Raw genomic sequence first — 20,688 nt, forward strand, 5'->3', positions numbered from 1 at the left:
CAAAAGGGTACTTTTACTACAACTCTTTGAAAACCACTAGATTAAATTATCTTTGAGATTCTAAGATTATATTATTCTGAAATAGGGATCCTGTAATTTTTCATAACTATTGAGACATGATTCACAGATCATAAAATTCACCCTTTTATAGTATAAAAGTCATGATTTTTAGAATATTCATATAGTTGTGCAGCCATCACCATGATTTAATTTCACAATATTTTTATTATCCCCCCCCTCCCAACCAAAACTCTGTAGCCATTAGCAGTTACACCTCCTGGCAACCACTAACCAATTTTTTGTCCTATGGTTTTGCCTCTTCTGCACATTTTATATGAATCGAATCATACAATATGTGGCTTTTTGTGTTTGATGACTTTTACTTAGCATGACGTTTTCAAGGCTTATTCATGTTTTATCACATATCCATACTTCATTGTTTTTTGGGGACTTAATAATATTCTTTGTATGGATATACCACATTTTGTTTGTCTTTCCATTCATTGACATTTGGGTTGTTTCCATTTTTGGCTTTATGAATAATGCTGCTATGAACATTTGTGTACAAGTTGTGTAGACATATAGTTTCATTTCTCTTGAGTATATATCTAGTTCTAGAGCTGTATTTATTCTTAACATTTCTAGGAACTACCAAACAGTTTTTCAAAGTAGGTGCAGCATTTTACTGTCCCACCAGCAATGTATGAGAGTTTCAGTTTCTCCACATTCTCTTCAACACTTGTTATTATCTTTTTATGTAAGCTATCCTACTGGATATAAAGTAGTATCTTATTATGGTTTTGATTTGTATTTCCCTAATGACTAATGATGTTGAGCATCTTTTCATGTGCTTATTGACCATTCATTTATCTTCTTTGGATAAATTTCTATTAAAATCCTTTGCCTATTTTTTAAATTGGCTTATTTGTCTCTTTATTTTTGAGATGTAAGAGTTCTTTACATATTCTGGAAATAACTCCTTTATAAGATAAGTGATTTGATAATATTTCCTCCCATTCTGCCTGTCTTTTTACTTGATGATGTTCTATGAAGTACAAAGTTCTTAATTTTGAGAATTCAGCTCATTGATTTTTCCTTTTGTTGCTTGTGCTGTTAGTGTCTTATCTATGAAACCATTGCCTAATATAAGATAAAGATTTACTACTATGTTTTCTTCTAGTAGTTTTATGGTTTTAGCTCTTTAGATTTTTTATACGGTGTGAGGGGAGAGGTCCAAATTAATTCTTTTACATGTGAATATCCAGTTGTCCCAACACCATTTGTTAAAAAAAATTCTTTTTTCATTTATTTGTGTTGGCACCCTTGTTGAAAATGAATTGCCCATAAATGTAAGTTTTTATTTCTGGACTGTCAATTATAGTCTCTTGATCTATTTGTCTATCCTTCTGCCAGTACCACACCGTCTTGATTATTAAAGCTTTATAGTAAGTTTTAAAATTGGGAAATGTGAGTCCTCCAACTTTGTTATTGTTTTTCAAGATTGTTTTGGCTATTCTGGGTCCCTTGCATTTACATATGAATTTTTAGGACATGTAAATTTTAGGATTGAATTCTTTGTTTCTGAAAAAAAAAAAAAAGGAAGGCCATTGCAATTTTGATAGGGATTGCTTCGAATCTGTTTGATCGGTACTTTGGGCTGTATTACCATCTTAACAATTTAAGTCTTCCAATCCATTAGCATGAGATGTCTTTTCATTTATTTGGGACTTCTTTGATTTCTTTCAAAAATGTTTTGTAACTTTCAATGTAATACAGGTTTTACAGTTTTGTTAAATACATTCCTAAGTATTCTATTCATGTTGATGCTATTGTGAATGGAATTGTTTTCTTAATTTTGTTTTTTCATTGTTCATTTCTAGTGTAAAGAGATAAAATTGATTTTTGTATATTGATCACAAATCCTGAAGCTTTGCTGAGCATATTCATTAGTTCTAGTAGTTATTTTCTTCGTGTGTATGTTAGGATTTACTGCATAGGAGATCATGTCATCTGTGAATAGAGGTAGTTTTAATTCTTCACTTCCAATCTGAATGCCTTGACAAAGACATTCTCCTAGACTAGTCGCTCCCACGGTTTATTGTTGCTGTTTGTTGTTGTCATTCCTCTTTGTTTGATGACTTTCTTGGATTTTGTAAAGTCTATATTATTGTCATGTGCATCCCAGTTAACATTAGTGGCCAGCTAACAACTGGACAGAGATTTCATTAAGTCTTTGCTGAGGGGTTCTGCGTGTGTTGAGCCATGCCTTCAATACTCCTGGAGTCAGTTTACAACTGTGCCTTATCTTTCACTTTCTGCATGCACAGAGCAACAAGATCAGCTAGAGTTATGAGACTACGACCTTCTCAAGTTTTTTTCTGGGCATGCACATAGCTTTGCACATGTGCATGGACTGCTAGATTTCCAGAAATGTGTTAGAACTTTTCAGAGATCCCTATTAACTTTTCGTTCCCTAGATTTTGCTCTTATTTTTTCATTGGCCAGAACTGCTTCTTTGGTGGCTGCAGTGTTAAACAATTGCCACTGATTGCTGTTGGATTTCACAGTTGCAAGTGTTGGCTTTCAACACTACCAGCGAACTGGGGAGAGGGTAATGGGAATAGGGTACATTTAAAATGCCACAAACCTTGTATTTCTCACAGTATTCAGCCATTTTTCTTGAATAAACACTCCTTGGAATGTTGCAGGCCTTTAGTTAGTTCAGATTTCTGAAAAAGTTTTTTTTTTTGACCATGTTTGCCAGTGTTCATGTTGCTTTTATAGAGGAGCAACTTTCAGAGGTCCTTACTTCACCATTCTGCCTGTAACGGTTTTTGAATAGAGGTGTGTCACCACAAAAGCCAGGTGTATGGAAGTCTAGTTTACCAGTGTCTGATGTCCATATGCTGGCATGGAGATTGGTGAACTGTAGTGATGAACTGATCCAAAATGGCCGTTCAGTTAAGGAAAACTAGGAACATTACCAGAAGAAAGTTACAAGGCCAAAAGTTCAAAGATTTAAAAGTAAGTAACAGATTGAGCTGACATGAAGGATGACCTGACTGAGCATAGGAGACCTCTCCTGTGCCTGCTCTCTGCACCCCTTCCTCCCCCATTTCCCACTGTCTGCATCCACTACACAGATAATGTTTAAAAACTTTTCAAGCATTCAAACCCTTTATTTCAAATGAAATATTATTTATAACTCAAATAGTGTACAAGAAGCACCAGAATGGGGAAAAGATAACTAAGATGAAATTGCATTATAGAAATATAGTGATCTATTTTTAAAACACTTATGTGTTTGCTCACGTAATCTTATCACTTGAGAGGACATGAACATGAATCTCTGTTTTGTAATGGAGAAAAATGAGACTTTCAGTAGATCAGTTACCTCCAAGGCTTAGGGCTAGAAACAGGTAGAACTGCTCCTAGTTCTTTTGATTTGTCAAGTACTTTTTGCACTATTAGATAATAACACTCTATTAGAGGAGTTTTAGTAGTAAGGAAGAGCCTATTTTGAGATACTATCTGGAGGAAAAATCACCAGTGTTTATCTGGTTGGTCATGTGAGATTAAAAAAGAGAAGATGCCCAAAAGTTGGAAAAGGTAATGCATGAAAAGTGTAATTTTAAAACATTGCAGCTAGCCAAAAACAAATGCCATTCTAATGTAGGGAAATGAAGATCAAGTTGCTATTAATTCAGTGGAAGAAACAGGGAAATAATTACTGAATACTTAATTTTAGCCACAAATGTGTATATTTTGCTAATTTTTCTCCAGGTGTCAGCAGCACTGTAAACAATGGCAATTATAATAGTTACTTGGGTATCTACATTTGTTAAATATTACACATTTGGGAGTATATTATATTCATTTGCTCCCACTATCAATAGTTTATACTTTAATATCTTGAAAAATGTCATATATTATTTAGTGCTATATTCAATATTTTACCATCTATATTATTACGTCCTCAGCCTGCTAGAGAGTTACTTAACTGTAATCCTGTAAGTTTTGACTTAACTGAAGACTCAAAATATTTTGGAGAAACTGGGTCAGCAGGGGGCAGCACAATCTTACAATGTGTAAAATGTGGTCATTTGAATGACCGTTCAGAAATAGGATATAAAGGTAGTATAGTTCATGGCTTTTCAAGCATTCAAACCCTTTATTTCAAATGAAATATTATTTATAACTCAAACGTGTAAGGCAGAGAAAAGTGGTATTTTACTAACAGAAATCTTATTTTATAATATTTACTTGTAACATCTAATGCTGAAAATGATAGGGTGGTTTTGATGAACAAAAAATTGAGAATGAAATTTTCTAGAAAGTACTATTACTATATTATTTTTGTAGATGAGGAAATTGAGTCTCAAGGAACTTTTAAAACATGTCCAATGTCACACAGATGGCAAAAAGTTAGAGCTTATTCATAAATTCAACTGTCTTACTCTGTCCAAAGCACAGGCACCTACAATTATGCAATTGCTACTAATACGTTTTCATCTTGCTGCAGCTCTGAAATCCAGTGCAACATATTTCTTTTATTTTAATTATGCATTTTAGAGAAAATTCTGATTTGTATAGATAAGGAGTTACAAATGATAACTTTTTTTGACAGCTTGCTCTTTAAACTTCAAATATTCTCAATTAAACAGAAATGACAGGTAAATCTTTAGTCCAAGATACAAAAAATAATACATTAAATTTATTTGCAGTACAATGTGTTCCCTAATATGTTAACAAGTGGTGTAACTATTAAGGAAGTAGATAGTTATTTCACATTTTTTAGATAACTGAAGTATGGAGATGCTAAATACCTTACTAAAGTCACAGTCCTGTAACAGACCCCAGTAAATCTGGCTGCAAAGTTTCCTTTCCTTCTGAGTACACTGTATTGCCTCTATTTTATTACTCATGTATGTACTTGTATTGTTTTTATTTTAATTTTTAAATAGTTAAAATTGTATTTTAAAAATGAAATTCAATAGATTTCACTAACCACTGTTGGAAAACCAGTAGTCTATGGATAATTATAATCCAGAATATAGAAGACATTTAGAAATTATTTGGGGCTGTTATATTAATAATTTAATTTATTTATATTTAGTTTTCCAATAATAAAAACATATTTATATTAAAAACAGATTCAAATCATCTCATTTAAAATAAATTAATTAAAGGGAACATATAATTGGATATATCAACTTGCATAGGAATAACTGATTCTAACACTCTATATGCTGAGTGACCAATTTAAAAAGCTCACACTTCCCCCAGGTGTAAATGTGAGAGCATTTCTGGGATATAGAGTCTTTACTATTTAGCAACCCAATATGTGTCAGCAGTGATTCAGATATCTCAGAGAAAGAGATTTTTGAAATTTTCAGAAATGTGATAGACTAGGAAGAAATCAAGGAAGTCAGCTACATTAATTTTGAAGCAAAATTTATAGTTCTTAGTATGTGCTAAAGCTGTTAGGTTAGAAAAATCTTATATGATTACTCCAACTATAATGTGTCTAGATCACCAAGATTGATTATAATAAAACAGATATTTTTAAGTCTATGTTTTGCTACAGGGTAAAAAATTGCAATTTTTTGTTTGGGATATAAAATGCGCACAAAGCAAGTGTTATCTCAAGTAAAGACTTATCTGTCACTAGCACAGCTAAGTAAGTTGTGATCCCTGCTCAAGCATTCAGTCATGCAGCATATTTGGCCTTATTTTTTGAAGAGGTCTATCTGAGCATGTTACTTCCCAGTTCAAAATGCCTCTCTTGCTTCCACTACTTGTAGAGGAGGTCCAACTTTTCTTACCACCGCATTTCATGTCTTTCATGATTCATTATTTTCATTCAGCAATATTTATTAAGTGCCTGCTGAATGATAGGCACTGTACTAATTTGAGGACATACAAAGATGAATAAAACAAAAGTTCTGCCCTCAAGGGACTCACAGTCTAGTGGGAAAGACAGACAAAGCAACAGTTACAGGACAGAAAGTCTCTAATAGAAATATTCATACAGTGCTGGGTGAATAAAATTTGGCTTCATCCTTCCTTTCCATCTACATTTTCCACTCCCTCCCCATAAACACATGCCACTCCAGATCCATTTACATTTAGCAAATGTGATACCCACTTTTGGGGCTTAGCTCATACTTTCTTTGTGTGAAATGCCCTTCCCTATGCCTGCTGAAATCCTATTAGGACCAACTTCAGGTAACTCTGGAATATTGTTTCTGTTATCCAGAGTTGATCACATCCACATATTTTCTCCCATAAAATCTCTAAAGGCAGTTTTTCATAGTCTGCCTTGAAATCAGTTCATCTATTCCCTAGTACAGTGCTTGTGCTGAACAGACATTGAATATACTTTTCTACTGCTGAGTCTCCAAATAACAACTTTATTTCTAGTCTATTCTGTTTCCTTCAGTAAAATAAAAAACAGTATGGCCGGGCATGGTGGCTCACATCTGTAATCCCAGCACTTTGGGAGGCTGAGGTGGGCAGATCACCTGAGGTCAGGAGTTCAAGACCAGCCTGGCCAACGCGATGAAACCCCATCTCTACTAAAAATACAAAAATTAACCAGGCATGTTGGCTCATGCCTGTAGTCCCAGCCACTCAGGAGGCTGAGGCAGGAGAATCACCTGAATGCAGGAGGCAGAGGTTGCAGTGAGATCACGCCACTGCACTCCAGCCTGGGCAACAGAGTGAGACTTGGTCTCAAAAAAAAAGGAAAAACAGTATATGGCCTATTTATTACTTTTTGCAACTGGCCTGAAGTCTGGTCACAAATAAAATGAATTAGGATTATAAGATGAATATGAGTGTTTCTAAAAAACTATTAAACACAATGTAAACAGTATATTAGGTACTAGAGTATAATGGATACTGTTGGTTTTCTGCCCCAGGTGTAAATGTGAGAGCATTCCTGGGATACAGGCTTTACTATTTAGCAACCCAATATGTGTGAGCAGTGACTCAGATTATCTCAGAGAAAGAAGGTTTTTGCAATTTTCAGAAATATGATAGACTGGTAAGAAATCAAGGAAGTATGTATATACTACATATATACTATATGTAGTATGCATGGCCTATATATGTATGTATGACATACATATGTAGTATATATACTACATACATACTATATGTATGTATACATATACATTTCCCACATACAATTCCCACAGAAAAAAATAATTTCCAATGAAGATGAACTCACATTTTAAAAAGTATGAGCAGGAAGAATTAGTCCACCATGAATGACAGTAGACGCAAGAGAAAGATGTGTTGGCAGCTCTAGAACTAATAGGGCTCTGTGAAAGAGGTTATAAAATAAATATGCTTTAATAGAATAAAGAAATAAAAGAAGTAATAGAAACTACAAAAAAAAAGAATAAGACAATGTGGGAAAAGAGGTTAATTTAAATAAGGGCCATATTGAACTTCTAGAATGAAAAAAGTCGTTAAAAATAGACTCATTGAAAAATATGAAAAAGTTTTGGAGAGTGGAATAGGAATGTTAAGCATATTTTCTAATAAGGACTCCAGAATGTGAGACTAGAAAAAACGAAAGATAATATTTAAAATACATAGATCATCAGATTGAGAAATTAGAAGTTTTACACAGGATTATTAAAACTGAGTCCACACCCATAAAAATTACAGTGAAAGGATAAAATACCAGACAAAATGATAAAAGCAACCAGATAAGATACAAGGGAACAACAGTGTGACCAACAGCAGACTTCTCAACAGCTACAACAAAGGCCAGAAGGCAGTGCAGTAGTATAATATACTACATGCTAGGTGTTGTTCTAGGTATTCAGTATACATTAATGAAAAACATATAAATTTTGGCTTGCATGAAACTTAATTCTAGGTAGAGAAGAGAGATAAACGTAATACATACAATAAGTATAGGGTATGTGAGAAAGAGGTAAGTACTGGGGGGTGGAGGGAGAAACAGGGTGAGCAGAATTAAGAGTGCTAGTGAGAAAAGAGGTGTAATATTAAATAAGGGTCAAGGTATAAGGCTCATTGGGAATGTGATATATGAGCAAAGACTTGAAAGAGGTGAGGGAGTTAACCATGTACAAATCTGAGGAAAGAACACCGCGAGCGGATGGAACAGCCTATCCTGAGCCCAGAGTGCGTGTGTTGTGTTCAAGGAATAGCAAGAAGTGCATTTAGCTAGAACTCTATGACTGAGGAGTAAAGTAATAGGAGGTAAGAGAGTAAAAGAGGCAACCCTCTCACTCCAACCCCCCAAAATCTATATTTTTCAATACTCAAACCAAAAAAAAACTTTCTAAGTCAACTCAGCGTCAGAGACTAAAGCATAATTAAAATTGGAAATATTTAGGCACAAACACAAATGAAAATACCTAAATTTGTGGATTTCAGCCCCTATCAGTATTATAAGGAAATGTCTAGCCTTAAATTTATTTCTAAGAACATAAGAATGAGGCAAATTGATCAGCTATAAGCATTCTTCAACTCAAGAAGTTAGAAAGGGGAAACAGAGTAGAAATTAAAGAAAAATTGTAAAGAAGTTTAACATAAACAAAATCTGGTTCTTTGAAATTACTAATAAAAATAGATAACACCCCTGGAGATGTTGAACAAGAAAGAAAGAAAAATATGTCAAATTAAAAGGAGGACACAACCACCAATTCAGTGGAGATCTCAGAATTTTAAGAGAATGACTCTAGGAAAATAAATTTGAAAACAAATAAAATGTGCACTTTTCTTGAAACATACAAATGTCTAAAAAGTGATTTAAGAGTAATAGAAAACATGAAAAGACTGATTATCATTAAAGAAATTCAGCCAGTAGCCAGAGTCCTCTTAAAAGAAAGAGGAAAAAAAGATGGTCAAGTTTCAGAAGCAAGTTTTACCCAGCTTCAGTGAACAAATAACTTCTGTTATATAAGCTATTTCAGAGAATGAAAAGGAAAGGTATCTAACTTCTCTTTCGAGGCTTGTATAATTTTGACACCAACTAGACAAGAATAACATGAGAAAATTATAAACCAATCTCATTTATAAACATATATGCAGAAACCCTAAATTAAGCATTTTAAAATAATTCAGCAAAAAATATACACATATACCTATATTTATACATATATATTCTTCAAATAGGTATTGTTTCAGGAGACCATGAGAAAAGAAACTTACAAACTTTATAAACCAATCTCATAAGCAGAAATGCTAATTAAATATGTTCATATTGAATAGAGCAAAAAAGTGCATATGTATATATACATATATATACATAAATTTTGATTATAGCAGGAATTTTTTTTTTTTGAGATGGAGTCTCACTCTGTCGACCAGGCTGGAGTACAATGGCATGATCTCGGCTCACTGCAACATCCACCTCGCGGGTTCAAGCAATTCTCGTGCCTCAACCTCCCGAGTAGCTGGGATTACAGGCGCCTGCCACCACACCTGACTAATTTTTTTATTTTTAGTAGTGACAATGTTTCACGATATTGGCCAGGCTGGTCTCAATCTCGTGACCTCAAGTGATCTGTCTGCCTCAGCCTCCCAAAGTGCTGGGATTACAGGTGTGAGCCACTGCACACAGCAGATCATAGCAGGGATTTTTATGACCATTTCCACATGATGCTATGGTCAAACGCTGATAAAGTATTCTGTTATTATGGTTATTTATGTGAATGTTCTATGATTCATTTTTCTTTTCTTAAATCTTATCAGATATGTTAATTTTTAGTGTTAATATGTAGGGCTTATGAAAGAAAAAGTGATCATTTTCTGCTTTTATTGTGGCTCTTCCTTACCTAACCTGAATGTCAGAGCCGTGCTCCATGAGTGCAGTAGCATCATGATTCCGTTTCATTGAACCATCTTTTCATCCTCCTCGGCTCCTGCAAGGCTAATAACTGCACAGCAAGAGCCTGTGGAGGGTACTTACAATTGGAGCAACAGCAACAACATCACCTGCTCTCCAGTAATGTGGATAACAGTCCTCACTGAAGACCAAGGGGGAAAAAGCAGGGACAGACAACTCAGTTGAATGGGCTCTGTAGTTGACGTCTGTTTTTTCTGCCTAGCATTCATATCTTTCTTATGCACACCGTACCCAGATTTTGGTTGGGAGACTAACCTGCCCCTGTGTTCTGCTGAAGCAGACTTTATTCCAAAGCCCTAGAATTAAATCTCATGGGCTCTAAGCAGCAAGTTCCAGGATTTGGATTTTAGCAAGTAGGATGCTGTCTTCCTCTTTCCCATGACACTCAGAGCTGCTGGCAACTAGGAGGGAAAAGTGTGCCAGAGAATGAAGCCAAATTTGGGAAACAAACCTGAGAAATGGATAAAGGAGAACTGGTTCCTAGTGACATGGGTTGAGGCCTGGATCAATGAGTGCCAGAAGCTACCTGTGTACAAACTGTACAAAGCCACTGTTCACTCCAGTAGACTGTCCTTTTGATACACTCGGTGTTTTTACAAACCCTACTAAAACCCAGCCTGGCTCTCCTTTACGCTAGACTAACAGTGTGGAGGATGGAAAGGAGGTGGGATTTGGAGCAATTACGCTCTTTCTTCCTCTCTCCTGAAATTGCCTCTGGTGATCTCCTCCTTACCTAGTTCCCTGGGGCTAGGAGAGGGCCCTGAGGAGGAATCCTTGCGGCTAGAGATGAAGTTCATCATTAGTGGCAGCTCTGACTTTGCAGCAGGTGACTTCCCTTGTTTTAACTTCAGCACCCTCTGTGATCGCCCCATTTTCAGAAAAGTATGATGGAAGCATTTCACATATAAATAAAAACTGAATGCTATCCTCCAGACACAGTGAGAATTAAGTTCCACAGACACTATTCAATAGGTAATTCAATTATAGTAATGATCATTGTACAGTTCAGTGGTTTCACCTTAAAAAATATTGAGCATAAGTAGTTACAAGTAAGCTGGCAGTAATTTAATATTAATAAAAAGCCTAGTATGTTTACTTAATAGGAATTATATTGTATTTTTAATCATATTGTTTTTTCTCTATGTATTTACAAGCTTCCACCTGATTTTAACCTGTTCACACCATTAAGGAAATGTAATGGCTACCTTAACCACTAATTCTGGTTATGGTAGACATATAGCATATATTCATTCCTCTAAAAATTACATATACTTCACTTTCACAGAATTACTTGTAATCCTTTACCCTAGGGCAGAAGACTCAGGGGGAAGGAGGGGAAGTATTAAAAAGAAGTAAAATATTACGCAAGATGGGAAGAAGTTTTACTTTGGGGAGCCTGTGGGACTATTCCTTTAAGTAGACCTAGTTATGATTGGAATTTGTTTGACTTTGCATTAATCACCTGCAGCTACTGCTACCTAGGCAAGCCCCAGTTATAAATTAGTGATGAGATCTGCAGAGGGAGTAGATGGAGATTCCTGAATATACACTGAATGGAGCAGCATGCCCTGAGGAGTAGTCTGAGGAAAGATGCCATTTGGGCAGATAGTGTCGATATTTAATTTGAGGTTGGTTGTTTTTGAGACAGATCTCGCTATGTTGCCCAGGCTGGTCTAGAACTCCTGGGGTCAAGTGATTCTCCTCTGTCAGCCTCCCAAGTAGCTGAAATTATAGGCGAATGCCCGTAACTTTTTTTTTTTTTTTTTTTTTTTTTTTTTTTTTTTACTACAGTGATTCTGTTTAGCTATTTTTTACTGCTTTTCTTGTACTGAGTGATCTCCTTGGAGTGCCACAACTCTACCAATATTGAATGGGCAGTTACACTAATGTCAGTGGAAGGGACATGAGATTAGCACTTTTTCTAGGGTGTAAATTCATAATGAACTCTTCTAGGTAATAGTTTCTTATGTTATTTAAACACCACTATATTTCAGCAGGGCTTACTAAAATAGAATGTGATTAACAAGGATCTTAATGCTCTTGCTTTTTGGTTGGACTTGAAGGTAATGATTTTCACAGCAGTGAAGTGGGGAGTGTTTTCCTTAGGATTGAGAAAGGACTTTCCATCGCTTTCTTTGGGCATTGCTTTTTTTCTCAAAAGTGGCAGTATGACTTCTGTGTATAAGAAGCTATTAGGTTCACATCTTATCTGACAGTAGGTTAATGTGGAAAATACTATATTGTGAAAAATGTATCTAACAGTATTCTAACAGATGCTGCTAGTATAATAGCCTAATGTAACAAATGCACCAAATGTGCTCAAGCATGTTTTTGACACTATTTTCATAAGTGATGATATATCCTAATTGAAACTTACTAAAATTGTTTTCGTCTCCAACTGTCATGAAAACATACCAAACTATGTGTTTTGTGTACCCATGATTTAAGAATATAAAATGTGTATTCCTTTTGGCTTCCACTCTGCAGTCTAGAGTTAAAAATATGAGATTTTAGCCTTAGTATATTAGTCCAACAAATTTGTTCAGACTCCAGGTATGTATTCATCCTCCTTCATTACTTCTACAGCCAGTAGTAGGTTTAAACTCGAAGATTCTTATAAAACATTTAAATTTTTTTTAACTACATTGTTATACGGAATAGTGTTAGTGTCTTTTTTCTTTCCTTTTTAATTCATGGACTGGATCTCTTTGGGAATCTTCAAAGAAAGTTCTGTATATTTATTTTTATCATTGTATATTCATTTGTGTATACTGTGTCTTTTCATCATGTAATTCTTAAATCTTTCTTGCAAAACCCAACACACATTAGAAAAGGGTAAAAAATGCAAATGTACAACCCATTTATCACAAAGCAAAACCCATGTAATTACCATCCAGGTCAAGGAAAGAAACAGTGTCTCAGTAACCCCAGAAACTCCCATCCTGCCCTTCCCAATCACTGTTCTTCTCTCCCACCTCCAGAGTTAACTACAATTTTTACTTTATGTTAATTACTTTTTTGCTTTTCTTTGTAATGTTACCACCTATTAATACATCAGGAACATAATGGTTTAGTTCTGCTTGGTTTGAGGTTTTGGTTTTTGGGTTGTTTGATTTTTTGTTTGTTTTTGTTACTTTACATAAATGGAATTATGCAGCTAGGTATCCTTTTGGGCCCAACATGTTTTACTTACAATCACATTTGTAAATGTAGTTATAATTGGTTTTCATTGCTGTATAGTATGCTGTTATGAACTCAGTACAAATTATTTATCCATTCTATTGCTTGAATCCAATATGAATAATGCTGCTATGAACATTCTTTCATATGTCTCTTGATAAACATTGCACATATTTCTGATGGGTATGTATGTAGGAGTGGAACTGCCAGCTCATAGCGTATGTGTATTTATAACATTTAAAAAATTGGTATCACTTCACATTTCTACAAGAGAACTATGATAGTTCTCAGTGCTTTGTCCTCACCACACTTGGTATCCTTTTAGCTCATCTGTTTGTTGTGTAGTGTTACCTTGTAGTTTTCATTTCCATTCCCCTGATTACTGATGAAGTCAAACAATTCAAAGAAACCTGCTGATATTTTTATTAGAATTGAATTTAATCTATTGATTAATTTGGAGAGAATGTTACAAAATTGAGCTTTCTAGTACAGTAACAGTTTATATAGTACTTTTTGATTTCTCTCAGTAATGTTCATAGTTTTCTGTATCGAGGCCTTGCATATCATTTGTTACATTTATTCCTACATATTTTATATTTAAATGCCATAATAAATGCTATTTTAATACATTTTATTTTCTATTTGCTTCTGATATATAGTAATGTATGGATTTCTACATTTTACCTTTGTATACAACTGCAGTTCATCTGTAGATTTATTCCTGTGTACATAATTATGTAATCTGCACATAAGGGCTTTTTAAAAAAATCTAGTCCCCTTCCAAATCATTATACTTTTTACTTCATTTTATTGTCTTCTTCACTAGCTGGTATCTCCACTACAGTGTTGACTAAAAGTAGTAATAGTTGGTAGTTTCAAAGGGGAAACATTAACATTTTTTGCTATTACGTATGATGTTGCATGTTGCTAGATTTGGTTTGCTAATAGTATATTTAGGATTTTTTCATCTAGATTCATGAATGAGAAACTTTTTCTTTTTTATAATGCCCTTATTAGATTTTGGTTTTAATATTTTGCTAAATTCTTAAAGGAAGTTGAGGAGTGGTTTCTCTTTCTCTACTATCTGAAAGAGTTTGTGTAAGGCTAGCATTATTAATTAGAATTCACTAGTGAAGCCATCTAGGCCAAAGTTTCTTATTTTGTTTTGTATGTATATTTTGGAAAGGCTTTTAATTACAAATTAAATTTCTTTAGTAAGACTGTTTCTGAACAGTCTTCCACCGTGTCTTTTGGTTGTTAATAACTTTCTAGAAAGATGTCTATTTCAGAGGTCTCCAACCCCCTGGACACAGACCAGTACTAGTCCATGGCCTGTTGGGAATGGGTGCCACACAGCAGGAGGTGAGCAGCAGTGGGCTAGTGAACATTACAGCCTGAGCTCAGCCTCCTGTGAGATCAGTGGCAGCATTAGATTACCCTCTACACCCTGTCCATGGAAAAACTGTCTTCCAGGAAACTGGTCGCTGGTGCCAAAAAGGTTGGAGATCGCTGGTATATTTCATTCAAATTTCAAATTTACTAGAAGAAACTTGTTCATCCTATCCTCTTATTTTTTTCATGGTCTGTAGAATACATAGTGATGTCTCCTTCTTCATTCCTGATCATTGTTATTTGTCCCTTCTTTTTTTCTTAATTGGACTTTCCAGAAGTTTATTCATTTTATTAGTCTTTCAAATCACCTATTTCTATTATTTAGTTACTAAAAGTACACCTTTAATTTCCAAAAAATATAGATATTTTATTCTCCTCTAGAACAGAGTTTGGGTTTCTAATCAGTCAAAAACATTATGAATAATTTTCATTTGAAATTATTATTTGCTTTAATTTAAAAATTCTGTGTACTGGGGAAAATTATATTTTGTAGTTATTAGGTGTAATATTCTGCATGTGACTGTTAGGTCAATTTTGCTTATTGTGATGTTCAGATCTTCTACATCCTTATGGTACTTATTTGTCCGCCCATTTGGTCAGTTACTGAGGGAAGTGTGCTTATGTCCCCAGTGATTATGGATTTCTGTATTTCTCTTTCTAGTTCTGGCCATTTTTGCTTTCTGTATTTTGAGTCCATGTTATTAAATGCATCCAAATTTGGGGTTATTTTACTTTTTAGTAATTTCAGTGTTTTATCATTATTTCATATACTTCTTCATCTCTAGTGGTGATTATTGCCTTAAAGCCAACCCTGACTGATACTAATGTAACCACATCAATTTGTTTGATTATTTTTTACATGATTAATTTTTCACATATTGTTCAACTTTTCTATATCTCTGTGTTTTAGATGTTGGCTTATAAATAGCAGGTAGTTCTGTTTTGTTTATTTAAAGGCACAGTTAGGACATTTGATGTATTGAGTCTAAATCTTTGTCAGTCGTTTAAGGTTGATAGTCTTTAAACAATAATTTCTCATATTCAGAAAACAGTTTATTAACATCTATAAGTTTAAGAAACATTTATCTGATTTGTATATAAATATGCAGGGATTTGTGAAGTCTTCTCATTTCCTATTACTTCTTTGGCTTTTATATAATGAAAAGAAATCCAGGGGCTAAAATATGCTAAGGACGATAATTCTAATCTGGTGTTTGGTTTGGTTTGCAACTCATCTTTATTGCGATTTACTTACCTAATCCAAATAAACATGGCATAACAATATATCTCTCTTGCAAAATACTATAAAAATTTTATTATTGATTACAGGGCTGTGACTCCCAAATGAGCGTGTCAGAAATGTCATGTAGTGAAAGTACATCCTCATGTCAGTCTCTTGAACACGGCTCAGTTCCAGAAATTCTTATTGGCCTGCTTTATAATGCCACAACTGGAAGACTATCAGCAGAAGTGATAAAAGGCAGCCACTTCAAAAATTTGGCAGCAAATAGACCACCCAGTGAGTGAAAAATAACTTTTTAAATTCTAATGTTTTCTTTACTTTTGGGACTCTCAGTACTAGGGACTTCAATCCTATCATTTAGTCTTAACCAATCAAAATGAAATGGTGTAATCATCAGCTAATCTGTTTCATGTTTTCTATTTCCAGTCATTTGGGAAGTAGAAAAATTTGAAATTCAAAGTATTAATAGTAAGGTGACAGAACTTTTAATTTTTCATAGTGTCTGCAAAATAAATTATCTCTATCATCTTTTAATGCCAAAAAAGGTTACAGGGCCTTTAAAAGTGAGTAATGTTCACAAATATGAACAGGAATGTGTAGAGCTATTGTTAACTGAAGAATAATGTGTTTTCTATCTGCATGCAGTACTATGAACTATTTTATTTACTTCTATATTTTCCTTCTTTCTCCCTTAACAATTTAAGAAGAAACTATTACTTCACATTTTTTCTCCTTTAAAATTATAACCCAGTACTGCCAGTAGAGACTTTTTTTAGATGGAATGGGCTTTGCTCTTACCAGGACAAACAGAATAAGGAACAGTTTGCAGTTTACCCTGGATACTAAGAAAGAAAAGCTAGATGGCATACCTCTGCCCTGACTGTATGCATGTTATACCTGTTACTGTTCTCTCTCCAGATCTCTCTCCCAGTTCAACAGGGCCAGGGTAGGTTATGGGAGGATAGTGAAATTGTCACCCAATATACCTCTAAATTGTTGGTACCTGTAAGAGGTAAACTGGGAAAGTGGCAGCTTTTTTTTTTTTTGGGAGACAGAGTTCTGTTCTTGTCGCCCAGGCTGGAGTGCGATGGCACAATCTCAGCTCACTGCAACCTCCGCCTCCCAGGTTCAAGCGGTTCTCCTGCCTCAGCCTCCTGAGTAGCTGGGACTCCAGGCACCCACCACCACACCCAGCTATTATTTTGTATTTTTAGTAGAGACGGGTTTCACCATGTTGATCAAGCTGATCTCAAGCTCCTGACCTCAGGTGATCCATCTGCCTTGGCCTCCCAAAGTGCTGGGATTACAGGCATGAGCCACCGCACCCGGCCCAGCTTCTTTATACTTAGCTAAAATTAAAGCTGTTAATGCCGTAAACTAAAAACTTGAAAAGAAATCTGAAATAATAATGCCACCTTAAATTTTCTTAAAATAATTCTCACAGACTTACTTAATGCCATGTTTTATTCCAAGAAGCAAGTAATTAGTATAGGAGTAGGGCCAGGAACAGTATCTCATGCCTGTAATTCCAACACTTTAGGAGTCTGAGGCGGGAGGATCACTTGAGCCCAGGATTTCAAGACCAGCCTGGGCAACAAAGTGAGACCCTGACTCTACAAAAAATTAAAAAATTAGCCAGGCGTGGTGGCTTGAGCCTGTAGTGCCAGCTACTCAGGACAGTGAGGTGGAAGGATCGCTTGAGCCTGGGAGATCAAGGCTGCAGTGAGCCAAGATTGCACCACTGCACACCAGCCTGGGTGACAGAGCAAGACCCTGTCTTAAACAACAAAAAAAAATTGGCCAGGTGCGGTGGCTCACGCCTGTAATCCCAGCACTTTGGGAGGCCGAGGCGGGCAGATCACGAGGTTAGGAGATCGAGACCCTCTTGGCCAACATGGTGAAACCCCGCCTCTACTAAAATACAAAAAATTAGCTGGGCATGGTGGCACATGCCTGTAATCCCAGTTACTTGGGAGGCTGAGGCAGGGGAATCGCTTGAACCCAGGTGGTGGAGGTTGCAGTGAGCTGAGATCGCGCCGCTGCATTCCAGCCTGGTGACAGAGCAAGACTCCGTCTAAAAAAATAATAATAATCAATTAATTAATTAAAATTTTAAAAATAAAGGAGGAGTAACTTTTTTACCCTTGAATTAAATTAACTGTTTCTAGTTGTCATAAAAATTATTTATTCAATGGAAGTAAAAAGTTATTATAGTATATTATAATACTGGAAAACAATTTTGGAAATAATATTGGAAAGTTTGCTTCGTACATATATCATAGAAGGTATCTATCCCTGAATTAAAAGTCTGAAGGCTTAAATTCATATTGCTACCCTTGGACAGTTGACCTCACTCCCTTAAGTCTGTTTATTTGTAGGTAAAATTAAGGTCATGTATCTCACAGGGTAATTGTGAGACTCAAATCAGAGAAAGGTGCCTAAAAGAAGGATGGAATTATTATTGTCCCCTTTCTCATTTCAGAAGGAGAAATTGAGTGGGGAAAAAAGAAGCAATTTCTAGAATAAACAGATTTGGTAGTGTGACTTGATCATCTTCATTAGTATACACTTAGAATGCTAACTCAAAAGGCCTGGGGGATAATGAAATAAGTAAAACTCATAGGTGAAAGATGGGGAGAGGTGAGGCCTGTGACAAACACGAGAGTGCACACGCTGCCAGAAGACTTTGAGATTCACAGATTGTTAGCACTGTACTGGATAAATAGAGCATTGTTTAGGGTCACATTGAGCCCCCAGTTATCAGTTTGCCACTTGTGCTTTAACTAATAATTTACTACATTTTTTCACAAATATTTAGCTGGAGATACTAAAAAATAGAATGAAATGATACGTTTGCCTTTCTATCCTTACTGTAGTCAACTCTGATAGAAACAGAGCAACAAGGATCACAACTAAAAGGGAGGTCTGGCCAAGTGCAGGGATGGATAATAAACAGATGACAAAAGATTAACATCTGCAACATAGAGTCAATGTTTCAGGTTACAGAGTAGGTTATAGCAATTGCCGTTATTTTACCATTAGACCTTCAGTATAAGGATAATTCATGGTGTTAGGTGGGAGGTAACTAGAAAGTAAGTATAAGTCAATTTAAAGCCATTTTATGAAAGTGGAATATTTATAAAGTAAAAGGTAAAACAGTTTTATCAGTTTGTCCTAAACAGTATATATTATATAAGATTATAGCCCCTCATATATACCTAGGTTATAAACTTTGAACTGTGTTATAGACTGAATAATCCCCATTTTTCCAAAGAAAGAGCAATATTCAAGAGCAAAAATTTCAATAGTCCTATTTTGTTTTGCATAATTAATTTATATATATTGGGAGTAGTAAAAGTATTTGAAATATTAAATTGATACATTTTAAATTTAGCAATAATAAGCATAATAATAATCCTGATGATCCTTATAATTACTCTTATTCAGTCTTTTATAGTTTGATAATATGCATGATTCTATGTTCAATGTGCTTTAGACCAAGAGGATATCATTAAAAATATGTCCCCCTTTAAAAAAGTGTAATTTTTGTTTAAGATTACACAATAACCTTAAAAATTCTCATCCCATGAAATTTGCCCAACATCCCTTTTGTTCAGTCCTCTATCTGAATTAAAATGCTAAAGTTTTGTGTTCTTCCACTCCAGTGAACAGTGTTTCCTCTTTAATTCTAACCTTTGACCCTCTTTCACCCAACGATTGACATCTGGTCATTATTTCTTTTACTGCTTTCCACCCCCTGTTGTCAGATGGACTGTTCTGTTGTCTAAAACACTTGATAGGTGGACAGGTTTATATAATCCGAGGTGAGTTCCTGTAGAGGCTAATTGGATGTTGTCTTTTCATGCAAAACCAAAATACCCTAAAACTTGCCAGCAGTGAAGCTGTCCACCATGTTGGTTTCCAAAACAATGCACATTTATTATCTGTGGTACTTTAAATAAAACTAACTTAGAATTTATCTCTGATTATGGATGATGGTATTCAGAGCATATATGAAATAAGCAAAACTTTTTAAAATAAAAATTGTTATTTTTTCATTCATTTGTACTTTGATTCATACAACAGAAATAGATATTTCCTGATAAATATTGTAATTTTCTTTAAAATTAATTGAAATTTTGATATGAAGTACACATGATGGATCACCATGCTGAAGATCATTTGCATGAGTCTAAAAAACTTGAAAACACAGTCTTATAAAGAGAGGATTTGTCTCCCAAATAATCAGGCAATGAACTGTTACGTTTCACTTCATACACTAAACATCACATCAATTTTTTTTGTAATTCATAAAAATAGTTCAGATATCATTCTTAAAATTTTACATTAAATTTGTGCCAAAAAACAATCCTATTGTATTTTAACTATCCTGAAAGCACATTAAATGTACTCTTGCATGCAACCAGGCGAAAGTTTTACTTGGTTTGCTAAACTTTGAACCCTTAATGCATTTGGCTTCATTTTTGCCCTTAAATGTTTTTAAAGTATATTTAAAAACCACATCCATGCAGAGATTTTTTTTGACATTTCATCCTAAGCTGTTTTGATGTCATCTTTGCATTCTTGTCTTCTTTTCCTCTTCACCATTTGCCTTCATTTCTATTTGTTTGTTTATTCTTATTCTCTGAAAACAGTGGAATGCTTTACAGTGTTGTGGCTAATTGAGCTTGCTAAGTGTTTATTAATGCTATGATGTCCTGCTTAGTGAAGCTAAATGGGAAGGGGAATGGGCAGGGGAGGGTAGTGGGAGGTCAAGAATGGGGTGGGAGGGTGGAGGAAGGATTATGAGGTATACCTTTAAATTCTAACTATTACATAGAAATAGTAAGGTGAAGATATTATTACTCCCAAAATATCTTTGGCCTACTTAGCATTCTCTGTATTTGTCACATATTATAAGCATCTACATCAAAATGGAATTGGTTGAATTTCCATTAAACATGGTATACACCATATCCTT

The 20,688-nt window shown here is 34.9% G+C and overlaps 1 protein-coding gene across 23 annotated transcripts in view; it reads left to right on the forward strand.

Annotated features, from left to right (window-relative positions):
- The window catches only part of LOC105484909 (synaptotagmin 14), a 235,512-nt gene that overhangs the window by 193,028 nt on the left and 21,796 nt on the right, over window positions 1–20,688 (forward strand). For 16 of the 23 annotated variants that reach the window (XM_011747011.3, XM_011747017.3, XM_071079813.1 and 13 more), the window contains 2 exons: window positions 15,794–15,983; window positions 19,475–19,531. The exons of 1 other annotated variant lie outside the window; for it this stretch is intronic. In XM_011747011.3, the coding sequence (XP_011745313.1) occupies window positions 15,794–15,983; window positions 19,475–19,531 (247 nt within the window). The remainder of the gene's footprint in view (window positions 1–15,793; window positions 15,984–19,474; window positions 19,532–20,688) is intronic. 6 more of the 23 variants (XM_011747019.3, XM_071079804.1, XM_011747020.2 and 3 more) reach the window with 1 other exon arrangement.

Source organism: Macaca nemestrina, chromosome 1 (assembly GCF_043159975.1).
Source record: "Macaca nemestrina isolate mMacNem1 chromosome 1, mMacNem.hap1, whole genome shotgun sequence".
NCBI lineage: Eukaryota > Metazoa > Chordata > Mammalia > Primates > Cercopithecidae > Macaca > Macaca nemestrina.